General features: G+C 39.9%; 1 protein-coding gene across 15 annotated transcripts in view; it reads right to left on the bottom strand.

Annotated features, from left to right (window-relative positions):
* The window catches only part of CAPRIN2 (caprin family member 2), a 42,796-nt gene extending 28,161 nt beyond the window's left edge, over positions 1-14,635 (bottom strand). For 9 of the 15 annotated variants that reach the window (XM_058558552.1, XM_058558553.1, XM_058558555.1 and 6 more), the window contains exons 1-4: positions 14,539-14,634; positions 13,119-13,384; positions 11,084-11,146; positions 1,971-2,057 (exon numbers count right to left, since the gene is read on the bottom strand). In XM_058558552.1, the coding sequence (XP_058414535.1) occupies positions 1,971-2,057; positions 11,084-11,146; positions 13,119-13,370 (402 nt within the window). In that variant the 5' untranslated portion in view covers positions 13,371-13,384; positions 14,539-14,634. Of the gene's footprint in view, positions 1-1,970; positions 2,058-11,083; positions 11,147-12,198; positions 12,302-13,118; positions 13,433-14,538 lie in introns of those variants that run through there. The other 6 variants (XM_058558562.1, XM_058558563.1, XM_058558559.1 and 3 more) reach the window with 4 other exon arrangements.
* Positions 14,636-14,918: the final 283 nt, after the last annotated feature.

Below are 14,918 nucleotides of genomic sequence, written 5' to 3'. Positions count from 1 at the left end.
CCTTAGAAAGATAAATCCTCTCCAAGGCACAGAGCTCATATTATAAAGACAAAGAGAGATGTGGCTGGGCTGAATAGGAAGGCTTCCAACTTTAATTTGAAGGGAAAGAAGAAAATGTTACACAAACTGCAAAACTGGCTATCAAAGAAGAGGTTTGACAAAAGACTGTAGTAAAAGAAGAGTCCAAAAATTACTAGGCTGGAAGGTACTGGCAAGCACTTCTGGGGTCTTGATTCATCAAGACAAGCTCCAAGTCCTTTAGTACCTCACCTAAAGTGAAAGTAAATCTACAGCACAAATAAGGAAAAATAACCTCATGGATACCAACAAAATTTGGTGGGTTGGGAGCTACCACTAGACTACAGCAGTGGAAGACCATGTAAATACAGAGATACCGTATCCATGGTATAAAGAAAAGAACACAGTTTTTAGGGGCAAAAAGTAGCTAGGGCCCTATCTTCACACTACCACTTATTGGCCATATGACTTTGAAGAAGTTCCTTTTGTTCTGAGCTTCAAATTTCTTATCTGTAAAATGGGGCTATTCATATCCACTTTCTAGATTGCTGTAAAAATCAAGTGGACTTACACAGGCGCCTGGCACACGGAAGGTGTTTTAAAAAAGATTTAAATCTAAAAAGAAGAAGAAAAGAACACCATATATTGAAAAAATAAACACCTGAATGGAAAAATAAAATTTGATAGAGTAACTTGGAGTAAAGAGAGTTGATGGAAAATTTTAAGTATTATAGGAGTATATTTCCAACCAGATGGAAGATATGAAAGATCTTTTCATAGTAAAATGCACCAAAACTAAACAAACATAAGCAAGGCAGGAGGGGGGAATCAATCATACAACTATAAGAAAAACATTGACTTAAAACTATTATATCTAAAATAGTCTAAAAGTATTTAATAACTGTGGAATTAACAGAAACTACCAAAATTAAGTGATAAATGCATGAATGAGTTAAAATATGCTATGACTGACAAAAAGAGCTAATATCATCTTAGACTTGCATTCAGAGAAGTACCCAGAAAACAGAAGGTAGTGGCGCTATACTAGGCTATTTTAGATTTACACACAATCTGTTAAGACTTAATTACATCAGACATCCAGAAGAGAGCAACTCAGAACTATATTATAAGGATTAAGATGGCAAATGTTTTTAGCCTAGAAATGATGTTTTGGTTTGTTTTGGTTTGTTTGATGCCAAAGGAATGGAGAAGAAAATTTCAGTTCACCATACAAGAAGAAAATATCCAAAAAGTAGAAGAGACAACCTTATGAGGCATGGTCCCCATCCCAGAAAGGAATTTACAAAAATATTTCCTCAATTGTTAAAACACGGTCTTGAAAAGGCTTTCTAATACTATGATTCAGAAAAAGTGAAGAATACTTCATTAATGAACGTTTAAGACCTCATATTTACTACTGATTAAATCTGGCAAAGATAAAATTTGAATTCCCAACATAGAGAACCTGACAGGCAGTGAGACCAGACTTAATTCTATTTAACATGAATCGTTAAGTTTTCCTAATAACTGTTATGGTCTCAAGAAGAGTCTGCCAATTCTGTTTCCTAATATGTTAAATAATGCTAAACTTATAAGCCTATATTATATAAATTTATAAGCCTATATTCTAAAATATCTTTAATAAATGTATCTATCAAATATTTTTTATTCTCCTTCTTGACGGTTTCTATAATTCCACAGTGAAATAATATATATTAGATAACTAATAGTTCATGCACAATGTCTCATATTCAGATACCATTTGTATTCTCTTGAGACTCCAGAAATCTGAAAACACTAGTTCATCAGTAACTATCCTCAACCTCCTATCCCCAATAAAATATCAGCAGGAATTAGCTGGATGGTAACCAAGCACCACTATTAGACATGGACACTTTCTGCAACATCAGTGGTTAAACTTGTTTCAGGAAAAGCACAGAAAACATACTTACATCTTGGCTCAGTCCAGAAAAGGTTTTCTGAAGCTCCTTGGCAAATTCTAAGTTATGTAGCACTTCTTCATATTTCTCTACTGCTTCCTGACACATAAGATAAGAAAACATCAATTCTGTGAACTTCTAAGTAAAAATATGTCAAATAAGTGTTCCTTAAAAATAGTAGAGGAGATTTAAGATTTATGAACTAGCCAATTACTATACATACTCAAAAAAGTAGGGAGAAAAGTATTTAGTAAAAGTTATATAAAGGTAAATTTAAAAATTCAATTTTTATACTAGAAATCTGAGTAGTAGTAATAATAATAATAATAACAATAATAATAATAGGGCTAAGTCCTTATCTATAAAGTCTAATGTCAGACAGGCCTCTGGGTTTTAACAGCAGTGAGCCGATAGGATTCCTCTGTCAATATTCATTCACTACTCAAAGGTATTACACAAGTAGCATAGTGAGGACCACACAGATGAAGAAGCAACTTCAAGAAGTTTACACTATAGGGGCCGATCCGGTGGCACAGCGGTTAAGTGCGCACGCTCCACTTCGGCAGCCCAGGGTTCACAGGTTCGGATCCCAGGCATGCACTGGCGCACCGCTTGTCAGGCCATGCTGTGGCAGCATCCCATATACAGTAGAGGCAAGATGGGCACAGATGTTAGCCCAGGGCCAATCTTCCTCAGCAAAAAAGAGGAAGATTGGCATCGGATGTTAGCTCAGGGCTGATCTTCCTCACAAAAAACAACAAGAAGTTTACACTATGGTAGAAAAGACTTGTAAACAATTACCTACAACAGATAAAATTAAGTATTGTAACAGAAATATTGCAAATTTAAAGGGGCAAATTTTTTTAAGATTTCACAGACAAACAAAGTCAACAGCCAGAGAAGGGGTGGTTTTTTTATGGGACTTACACTAACTCAAATCTACACAGAAGAACAAAGGGCCAATATGAAATAGAACAAGGTGGAGAACTTGTCCAACCAGATAAATACATATTATGAAGCCTCCATAACTAAATTAGTATAGTATTCCACTTCTAGGTATCTATCCAAAAGAAATGAAAACATATATCCACATAAAGACTTGTATGCAAATGCATATAGCAGCATTCTTCATTAAAGCCCAAAATTTTTAAAAATCCAAATATCAGCAACTGGTAAATGGATAAACAAAATGTGGTATAACCATACAAAGGAATACTAGTCAGCAATAAAAAGAAATGAATTACTGATACATGCTATAACAAGGATGAACTTCAAAAACGTAAGGCTAAGTCAAAGAAGCCAGATGCGAAAGACTATTTTTTTTTTTTCTGTGAGGAAGATCAGCTCTGAGCTAACATCTGATGCCAATCCTCTTCTTTCTTCTGAGGAAGCTTGGCCCTGAGCTAACATCTGCGCCCATCCTCCTCCATTTTATACGGGACGCCGCCACAGCATAGCTCGACAAGCAGTGCATCGGTGCGTGCCCGGGATCCGAACTGGCGAACCCTGGGCCGCCCCAGTGGAGCGCGTGCACGTAACTGCTTGAGCCACCGGGCCAGCCCCACAAAAGACTATTTTATATGAAATATCCAGAAAAGACAAATTTATAGAGCTAGAAAGCAAAGAAGGACATAAAAGGGAACTTGGAGGGGTTATGGAAATGTTCGAAAACTGGATTGTCATGATAGTTTCATAACTCTACAAATTTACTATAAATCACTGAACTGTACACTTACAATGGGTTAATTTTGTATGTATGTGATACCTCAATAAAACTGTTTTTAAAAATAGTCTGATAATAACAAGTCTTTACAAAGGTATAGAGCAAAGAGAACTCCTATGTACTATCAGTATTAGCATAAATTGGTACAATAATTTTGGAAAAGAGTTTGGCATTTTTACCTACAAAGTTGACTATGGGCATACCCTACAGCCCAATAATAGGTATATACCCTGAAAAAATCTTGCACCTGTGTCTCAATAACACATATACAATTGATCAAAGTAGAATACCAAAAAACAGCTAGCAATGCAAACACCCATCTATTTACAGACAACTCCAGAGTAGAGAAAAGCAAACGAAATACAGCTACTTGCATCACTAAAAATCCTAAACATAATGAGTGAAAAAGACAAAAATACAGAACATATAGTATGGTAACATTTATTATAAGGTACAAAAAAGCAACTCTAACGGATTTAAAGGCAACAAACAAGGGCTATTAAAATAAAAGCAAGGGAACAAGGGGAAAAAAGTTCAGGTCAAGTTATAAGAACAAGAAAGTACTAGGAAGGAGCTTCAACGCTGTTGGTAATGCAATATTTGAGTTAAGTGATGGGTTCTGATGCTTACTTTATTAGGCATTATAACTTACATGCAACATTTTGTTTGCACTATATATTTCATTATAAAAAACACAGAGAGGCCTTCCAAATACACAACCAAGAATGCACAGATAACATAACCATAATATACAGTCCTCGGAGGGATGTAAAACTAGAAAGGAATACCCCTCCACATCTACTCCCAAATGGTATTAACTTTGACTCCAGAAAAGCAGGATGGAATGGGAACTACCTCAACTTCCCATCATCAAATGTGGATCCATCCTTTCTTTACATAGTGGAGGAGATATCCTTCTACCTGTGCCCTGGATCCTATTTCATTCTGTCTTCATAGGAAATCTTACTCTATGATTCTTTCTCGAATGTCTTGAACTTCTCCCTCTCCATTGATGCTTAAACCTGCATTTAAAAAGTTCAAGTCTCCCCTAACCAAGAAAAATTAAAAGTGCCTTTCTGGCAATCACCTCCTTCCAGTCTCAAACAAATTTCAAAAATGTCTACACAGTCTCCATTCCCTCTCCAGCCCTTATCAACCTGGATTCTGTTTGCACCATTCCACCAGAACTGTCCCGGATGAAGTCAGCAAAGTCAATCCCATCCTTTAAACCTATGGATTTTTATAGCTCTCATTTTAGGTCACGTCTCAGACTTCAACATAAAGGCACCCTCCTGCTCTACAAATATCTCTTGTTTTTATAACACTAAACTTCCATTTTCTCCCATTTCTCCAGCTGCAATAATAATTTTTCCATTAATTTCTCTCACCCCAGTTTTTAGCACTCATAAAATAAAGATAAGGACCAACATCACAAAGATGTTGTGCAATTTAAGTGATTTCATATGTATAAATCACTCAGAATGATGCCTGACCCTAAAGTAAGTTCACTATAAATATTTTTAGCCATTATTATCCAAACATTAAGTGTCAGAGTTCCTCAGGACTCTGTCCTAGGCTTCTTTTCTGCTTTCTATACTCTCACCCAAGACAGTCTCATCATTTCTCATGGCTTCAATTAGCAGCCATATAGGTAATATATCTATACACTAAACTTCTCTATGTTCCAGACCGGTATCTTAAATACTTCCTAGACATCACCCCTAGTATCTCACAGGCACATTAAAATCATTGGTCGAAAATTGAGCTCTTTATCCCATCCCCTCAAAGCCTTCCTCTCCCCCAGTGTTTCCAAGCTCAATAAATGGTTTTGCCAACCACCCAAGCCAGAAACCTGGAAACCACTCTTGGCTCTTCCCTCTACTCTTACATCCAGTTACCAAGCTATGTTGACTTTACCTCTCAAATCCAGCTACTTTACTCAAACCTCTCTGCCGCTACCTCGGTACCAGCTCCCGTAATCTCTGAGCTAAACTACAGCCAACCCTTACCTAGTCTCTTTATATCCAGATTTACCATCTCCAAACCACTCTTCACACTGCAAAGTGATTTTCTTAACTATAAATCTGTAGTTATTCTCCACTTAAAACATATCTATATGATTTCTGATGCCCTTAGGCAAAAAAGCAAAGTCTTTAAATGGCATACAAAGATCTGCATAATGTGGCTTCCCCCTCCAGCTTCATCACTCCATCCATACTGGTCTTTTTTCCAGTTTCTTAGAAAGGCTTTTTGTAAAAACATTCTTTTCTTCTTCAGGGCCTTCACACATGCTAGCACCTGCCAGGCCTACTACTCTTCCTCCTTCCCCACTTTAACTGGCTAAGTCTTACTCATCTTTTAGGTCGTAACTAAACCCCTTCTTTCGCAAGGAAGCTGTCCTCAACTCTCCAGACAAGGTTAGATTCCTCATTACAATCCATTATCATTCTGTACTTCACCTTAGCAACCATCACATTTGCTTATTTCCTGCCTCTCTTCCTCATCACATTATATTCACGAAGGCAAGGATCACATTTGTCCCTTAGGTACTATAACCCTAGCATTAAGCACAGCACCTCCCAGAGTAGGTACTTAACGTATTTTTGTTGAACAAATAAAAGGTAGTTCAGAAAATGATCTTAGAGAGCCTCAAATATCCTCAAGATTCTGAACAGAATTTAAAACATTTGAATAGAATCATACACTGAGATTTCTGTTTCAAGAAAAAAACACTAGAGGGAATAGGACTGGTGAATTAGAAAGGAAGGTCTCACAACAAGATTAATTAGGAAGCTTATGTAACATTTAAGTGGCTTGCCCTGACTAGGCCAACAGCAGTGGGACTACAAAGGAAAAAAGATTCTGTATTATGTAATGAGTTTAGCATTATGCATTAAATAACATAGCTCAGAGTTGAACAACAAGGGATGGGTACCAATTTCTTTTTTGTGTGTGTGTGTGAGGAAGATTAGCCCTGAGCTAACATCTATTGCCAGTCCTCCTCTTTTTGCTGAGGAAGACTGGCCCTGGGCTAACATCCGTGCCCATCTTCCTCTACTTTATATGTGCGACGCCTGCCACAGCATGGCTTGATAAGCAGCACATAGGTCTGCACCCAGGATCCAAACCTGTGAACCCCGGGCCGCCGAAGTGGAGCACGTGAACTTTACCACTACGCCAACGGGCTGGCCCAAATCCTAATTCTTTAAGGATGAAAACTTCAGTGGAGCTGAAATCATCAAGTGCCCCTAGCCTTTTGCTCAAGCACTCACTTGAATCTCAGGTCTCCACTTCAAATCCAGATTTGAACCAAAACAGATGCTGAAGTTACAAATGGGACTCTAAAAAAACTTCATTAAGACATTCTTTTTACTATTTCAAAGAAGAAATCTAGGTTTATGTTAGCAATCTTAGTGAAATCTTACAAGTCTGTAGCTTAGTCTTAACAGGTTACTTAAGAGTTATTACTAAAAGAGGTTACAATAGCCAAGCAGATCATAGAAAGCTTATTTACAATATTACAAATATCTGTTGGATTAAAGAAGAAATACAAACTGAAATCACAAAATTTCCAGCCAAGAATATTGAAAATACAATATCAAACTTATAGTATACAGCCAAAGCAGTGCTTGCAGGAAAATTCACAGCAGGGGAGGGGGGGATAAATTAAGCCCTCAACCCCAAGTTAGAAAATGAAGCAAATAAACCAAAGGAAAGCAGAAAGATAGAAGGAATGGAAGAGAAAAAAAATAAATCCAAAAGCTGGCTTAAAAAAAACACGAAAACAAAAACCCACTAACAAGAGTAAATTGAGGGCCGGCCCCGTGGCTTAGCGGTTGGGTGCGCGCGCCCTGCTGCTGGCGGCCCGGTTCGATCCCGGGCTTGCACCAACACACTGCTTCTCCGGCCATGCTGAGGCCGCGTCCCACATACAGCAACTAGAAGGATGTACAGCTATGACCTACAACTATCTGCTGGGGCTTTGGGGGAAAAAATAAATAAAATTATAAAAAAAAAAGAGTAAATTGAGGAAATACGACCACACAAAATTATAAATAAACAGAAGTAACCCACAGACTTTTATAAAAAATTACTTTGCCCCAATCTATGCAAATAAATTTTTAAAACTAGATGAAATAAGTGTTTTAGGGAAAAGTCTGAAAAGTTTGACTTCAAAAAAAGAAAAAAAAACTCAACAAATCAATTTCCAAAGAAAAAAATAGAGAATATTTTCAAAGAGCTCCCACCAAAAAAGAACTAGGCTCACATAGTTTCACAAAACAATTCCACCAAACTTTAAAGACCATGTATTATGGAAACACTGACATGATATTAAAAAAGGAAGGGGTGGATGAAAAGGCAGAGCACAGAGGATTTTTAGGGCAATGAAGCTGTTCTATATGATACCATAATGGTGGATACACATCATTATACATTTGTCAAAACCCACAGAATGTACACCACCAAGAGTGAACCCTAATGTACACTATGGACTTTGGGTGATGATGATATGTCAATGTAGGTTTGATTGTAACAAATGTCCCACTCTGGTAAGGAATGTTGTTAGCGGAGGAGGGTGTGCATGTGTGGAGTCTGGGGGTATATGGGAACTCACTATCTTTCTGCTTAATTTTGCTGTGAACCTATACCTGCTCAAAAAATAGGAAGGGGCAAAAATAAAGGCTCAAAAAGTATCTATATTAAGCTAAGCTGTATGGAAAATGGAGAGAGAGGAGGCAGAGAGAAGAATATTTGTTTATATAGGTTAAAGAAATTCTGGATGGATATACAAGACTCTATTAGCAATTATTATTTTGTAAGATGAGAAATGAACAGAAGAAGAACAAGGTGAAAGAAAAGTTTCATCTTTTTTAGTATTTCCTAATTTCTGAACTATGTGAATGATTACCAATTTTAAAAACTAAACTTAGAGCTTTTTAATTAAATACTATACTATTGACAACAGTTCTCTGAGGGGACAGATTATAGATTTTCTTTCTTCTGACATAGCTGCATTTTCTAAATTTCTACCTTAAACATATATTGTTTGTATGAGATGTTATTTCTCAAAAGTACCACAAATTATATGCTTAACCACATCTAAAAACCTAATATTCAATCGTTTTATATTTAGTAAATCTAAATGTAATAAATATTTTACATTCCTACTATATGCTATACACTATTCTAAGTACTAGGAAAACAGCAGTGAACAGACAAAATTTCTACTTTAATGGAACTTACATTGTAAGGGAAGGAGAGACAAAATAAAACTTTACAGTTTGTCAGAGAAGTACTTCTATTAAGAAAATTAAAACAAGGAAAGCAGCTAAAGAGTGTGAATGCGGAAATGGAGGTATAGTGTTGTCAGAACAAGCCTCACTGAGATGACCTTCAAATAAAAAGCTGAAGGAGGTTGGGAATTGAGCCATTTAGACATCTGGGAAAAAAAGCATCCCAGGCAGTAGGAACAACATGTACAAAAGCCCTGAAGTAGATCTGTGTCTGCGATGTTTGAAGAACAGCGAGGCGGCCAGTGTAGCTGGAATGAAGCTAGCAACAGAGAGAAGTGTAGGAAAAGCAATAAAGATGTAAAAGGAAGTGGGGAGCATATTTTGTAGGGCTTTTTATAGGCCATAGTAAGGACATTGTGCCACCTTGATGGGAACCAATGGGAACTTTTGAGCAGAGGAATGACCATCTGACTTACATTTGAACAGGATTACTGAGGCTACATACTATGTTGGGGAGGGAGGGGGAGAGAGAGAGCACAGTAACAGAAAAACCTGTGAGGAAGCTATTACAGGAATGCAGATGAAAGATGTGGCTTAGACCAGGATAGCAGAAATGGAATTTATGAAAAATGGTCAGTTTCTAGATTTATTTTGAAGGTAGAACTGACCAGACCTGCTGACGGGCTAGATGTGACGTATGATGAGAAATTCTCCAAGGTTTCTGGCAACTCCATCTTTCTATTTCATCAAGCCTTTAACTGACATAGCTAAGATGAAGGGAGGAACAGGTTTGGGGGTCAGGGTGAAGTCACGAGATGTCAACTAGGCAGCTGGACTCAGGAATCTCGAGTTCAGAGGACTGATCTACTGCAATATACATTCTGCAGTTGTCAGCACATTACTCGAGAAATCAGAGTTAATACTATAGAAGAAACATGTGGTTCATGAAGACAGCAATGAAATATTGAGATTAAAAGTTTGCCTGGCTGGAGCTCTAAAATATAGCGTGTCCTTGACATTTTTTAGAGAGTTACCATGAGAACCATCAACCTTCCCACCCCATCCCCCATATTTCCCAAAAATCAAAACACTACTATAATAGAACACTTCCTTCAAGAATATTTACACATACAAAAGTTTTATCACTTTAAAAGTTATTGAAAATACCATGACTACTTGAAAACAAAGCCACGTTGAAATGCTGGATATCCAGCTAAGTCCTCTCACCAGCTATGTGAGCACATCATGCTCAGAGCTCACACAATTCAAATCTGTGCCTCAGCAAAATTATAATTTACTACATCACAAAAATTCTAGGTCAGTGAAGAAGAGCCAATACAGCAAGGGACAAGTCCTTGAATGCCAGTATCTATGATACACAACTAAAAATCTTAGTTGGAAAAGATGCAAGACAAGAGATCTACAAGCTAGATCAAATAACTTTTAGATTAATTTTGTCCCTTCTTAGCCAGAAGATGTGATCAGGCCAAAATGTCAAACATCAATGAAGCATTTTTTTAATTCCATATTGCAAAAACTCTCCTTCACCAAATTAGATAAAATTTGCATTATCAGGTATACCATGGACAAGCTGAACAATATTTTAAAAAGTTGTAAATAGTCTAATATTTATAGTAAGGTTTAAAAAAATAAAAGGCCAGATATCTATCAGATAAACATGCCTCCTACGAGGGGACACGGCAATCCACAACAGAAAACTTGGGAGAAACCATGAAAGGAATAAAGGGGAAGCAACTGGAGAAAACCAAGGCAAGCTAGAGTAAATATTCTTTTACATTTTAGAGCAGAAAGATGTCAGGTTTAGAATATACCAGAGAACAGCAGAAATCTAAGGTATTCCCTCTTCTCCTTCAGTTCACTCTAGCAAAAGTTTAATTTAAATCCATATGTTAACTCTTAGTGATAGTCTACATTTTCACTCGTATTTAACAACCTGCACCCCCAACCATACCATCTCCTAGTGTAAAAGAAGTAGAGTCAAATTTGTGAGATCTAACAGGCAAAGAAGACAAAGTCTTTTGGAAAATCCAGTGGATTCTCACTCTTCTTTTCTGGCCTATCAAATCTTTGATCTCACCAAATCCATCTAGAGTTTTATTGAGAAAAGGAAACCAGCAAGTCTGACCAAAGGATCATAAACCACTTACCAACTGGTCTGGATTAAGGTGCTCTCCATTTTTCAGGCGATCCTTGTAATCTTCCAGTTTGAGCTACAAAAAAGACACTTGTATCTACCATAGTCTGATATAAAATTCTGAAGCAAAAAAAACAAATACCAGTCCTTGTTTCTTATGAAAACAAAGTTCTTGAAGTAAGCTACCAAATTGTAAGAATAACATCTTAGTACAAGGCAGGCAGCAACTGTCGGTGAGTTCTAGTCAGGGGAAAAAATATTAAACACAATCAACATTAGTCTGGAACTAGAAAAGTTACACAGTAATAAAACCCTTGTCTCTTACTGGCCTCTATTTATAATTAGACTACTTAACACATAGGGACTTAACTAATCAATCATATGCTCCTCACCCAGGGGTTCTCAATCAGGGGCAATTTTGTCTCCCAGGGATATCTGGCAATGTGTGAAGATATTTTTGGTTACCTCCAAATTACAACTTGGGAGATGGAAGAGAGGTGGAGAATGCTACTGGATCTTGTGCATAGAGGCCAGGGATGCTGCTAAACATCCTACAATGCACAGGACACTTCCCCAGAAGAAAAAACTATCCAGCATAAAATGTCAATAGTGCTGAGGCTGAGAAATCCTGCTCTAACCTCATGCTTAAACTGTTACCTGTTGAATTATGCGGCATTTGTCCAATAGGAAACCTCCTAATGAAGTACAGAAATGTCAAGCATTTCTTTTCTAGCATTATACTAGCCCCAACTTGAAGCTATTTTTCATATTAAATTTGATGTTTAAGTAAATACATGACAAATAAATTGCATTTATTGTCTCCATAATAATGACATCACCCACTATGGTATTATAAAATTAATGTTTAGGCTCCTTCCATATGCTTTATAGCTTTAAAACACTATCTCAGATGCTTGAAACAAAAGCATTGCTACTGTCAGATAGGTATTCAAAACTAAAGATGTACTATAGTTAAGCCAGTGAGTTTAAGTATACATATACATATAGCTTCTCCAGCTGGGGAAAGACATCAATGAGCCTCCATCAATAGACCCTGCTTTGAATAGATCCTGCTTTGACTAGTTTCCCACAGTGGCAGGGAATTTGTGCTGACCAAGGCACACTCACCTTATCATACTTGTGATCAACTGCAAGCATTCAAAAGACAACTGATGAGAGCTAGGGCTAGAGAGAAGCTACTAGTTACTAGCCCTTCTTCACTACCTTCCTACTGTATAAAAAAAAAAAAAAAGGAAAAGAAACAGAATCAACTAGACTCTTAAAAAAATCTCTTCACATTCCTCCACTAAAAGCAACTTTCCTAAGGTTTAACTAGGTCTTGGCATAAAAATATTGAAGAGTTCCTAGGTCCAGATAGTTAATCACTCAACTTACACTCACAAGCAAAAGAGAATCATGACACAACAAAGCAAGGTGCAATACTGTCTCACAGGCTACATGACTCAGGAAATGAGGAATGATTTGGATCTTTACATCAGCATTTACTGTAATGTTAGGTTGATTATAACCCCGAGTCTCTTTACAAGGCTCTCTACAATGCTTTCACCTTCCAATCTTAAATGATCACCTAGCAACACAAAAATTAGTGCTAAAACATTTTCTGGCTCTACCATCATTAAAGCTTCCAATGACTGCAGCAGCTATACTGCATTATCAACTGCTGCAGAGTCACAAGGAAAACAAGCTAAAAAATCAGGCTATTACTCATCTCTGAAAAGAAACATTAATATTACACCCAAGGAATTCATCTGACCCCAAGTATCAATACTTTTCAAGTATTTCAACAGTAGCATGTATAATAATTTTACTATGAAGAATATTTTTATTCAGTTATGCTGACAAATCAAACAGAAAATGTTTAATATATCCAAGATTTAGTCTGCTTGTATGTTTTCAGCCAGCTAAATCCCACGGTTAGTTAAATCTTTAGGAAGGAAAACCTATGAGCCAGCTAGAAAGCAAAAACATCAGTTCCTTAACCCTTTAAGATGGTGCATATAGACGGCCGGGAGAACAAAAAAAGTTACCTTCTTTTTCTCGATGTTTCTAATTTTGTGTTTAAGGCATATGAGTCCATTATCAATATAGGTCTCATATGCTTGGGAAGGAGAAGCAGCGGAACTGAGAGCAGACTGCAAGGGGCTCATGGCCCGCTGACTTTCCCCATGCTGACTGTGGTTCACTTGGGGCTTGGCTGACTTCATATTCCCCTCTCTTCCCTCCTCTGAACCGCCTGAAGGTGACTGGTAACCAAAAGGAGATGAAGAGAGTTGCACCATTGAAACAGATGAGGCTGAAGGAGGGAAGAAAAAAAGAAGTTTGTAAACATAGAAGTAAATTAGGTCTAGAGGGACACACTGGGGCTTTAACTTCGCTGGAAAGTCTAGACCCTCTCCCTCAAAATTCTCTTCCACAGAAGTGAGCTCAAACCCCAATGGTGCTTTAGACACCGTGCTTCCATCTCCCTACTTTTTAAGGCAATTAGTGCCAAGCACTAGCGCCTTTACGGCCTTTACGTAGCCAAAATCTATAACACGGGAGACGTTTCCAGAAATTCAGTTTTCCACACGGGGAGAAGGAACTACCAATCAAGCAATGGCTTTACAGCTCCTCTCTTCTCATGAGGGCAATCCACATTCCGAATAATTTCTATTGTCAAGTGATGACACACAAAAATAAGCTTTCCACATTGGGACCTTGAGGCAGCCACTCGAACCTCTGTACATTACCCCTCACCACCAGGCCCAACCCCAATCATTAACAACAACATTTACAAAAAAATCCTGAACACACACAATTCTAGAGCTCTGATTCACTAACTGAAGGGTAGCTTCGTGAAGAAGGCTAACTTCCCTTTGATTGCTCTGGGGCCTACAACGCCACTCCGTCACTACTGGACATTTGCAGTGAGGCACTCTCGGAAGATGCGAGCGCCCCGAGTTGGGTTTCTGTTGTGTTAGACTAACCCGTAACCACTTATAACCCCACTGGTTTAAGGGCTCATGCTAGGGAGCCTTACACGCCCTAGTCAGCGGCCCTCACATCGGAGGTATCCATCCCACTCCCCTTGGGAGCGCCCCAAAGCAAGGGCATAACAGGCCCCGTGCACCCCAGCGCGGATGCCGAGTCCCCGCAGGGGCCCGCGCGAGAGGCTCCTCTCCGCGGCGGTCACTAAGGCCCCGGAGGGCACTGACCCCCGCCCTTCCCGGCGCCCTCCGGACGCCGAGCCACCGGGCCTGGACCACTACCGCAGGTGCCGCAGGGGAGGCCGACCGGAGGAAAACGCACGGCCCACCGGCCCTCGAGGCCCCGCCCCTCCCCGGGGATGCTGAGCCGCCCCTCCACCTCCCCGCCGCGCCGGCCGCCCAGCCCTGCCCGCCCTCGCCCTCGCCGGGCCGGTCGCCTCCCCCCGCCGCCGCCGCCGCCGCCGCCGCAGCCCGGCTTCACCTCCGCAGGCCACCGAGGCCGCTGCCGCTGCCGCAGCCCAGGCCCGCCCTCGAAAGCCGGCGGGAGCCAGGAGAGCTGCGGAGGTGGACCGGCGCCACCCCGCACTTGCGTCTCCTCCTCCCGTCTCCCCCCCTCTCCCCTCCCTGGCCCCGCAGGCGGCGTCTGCGGCGCCGGGCGCTCCGCCGACTCAGCCGCTCTCGCCCAGGCCCGCCCTTTCCGCCGCGCCTGGCTTATGTAGGCTCGCTCCCCTCCCCCCGCGCGCGCAGCCTCGGGCCGCCCCACACCGCCCCCTTCCGGTGCCCCGGCCTCCGCGGGCTCCGGCCAGGGGGGCGTATGTTCCAGGCCCAGCTGCGGCGGGAAATCGGTCGCGAGAGGGCGCG

The sequence above is a fragment of the Diceros bicornis genome, chromosome 17 (genome assembly GCF_020826845.1).
Source record: "Diceros bicornis minor isolate mBicDic1 chromosome 17, mDicBic1.mat.cur, whole genome shotgun sequence".
Classification (NCBI taxonomy): Eukaryota; Metazoa; Chordata; class Mammalia; order Perissodactyla; family Rhinocerotidae; genus Diceros; species Diceros bicornis.
Note: the sequence above shows the minus strand (reverse complement) of the source record. Positions and strands in the feature narration are given on the sequence as shown.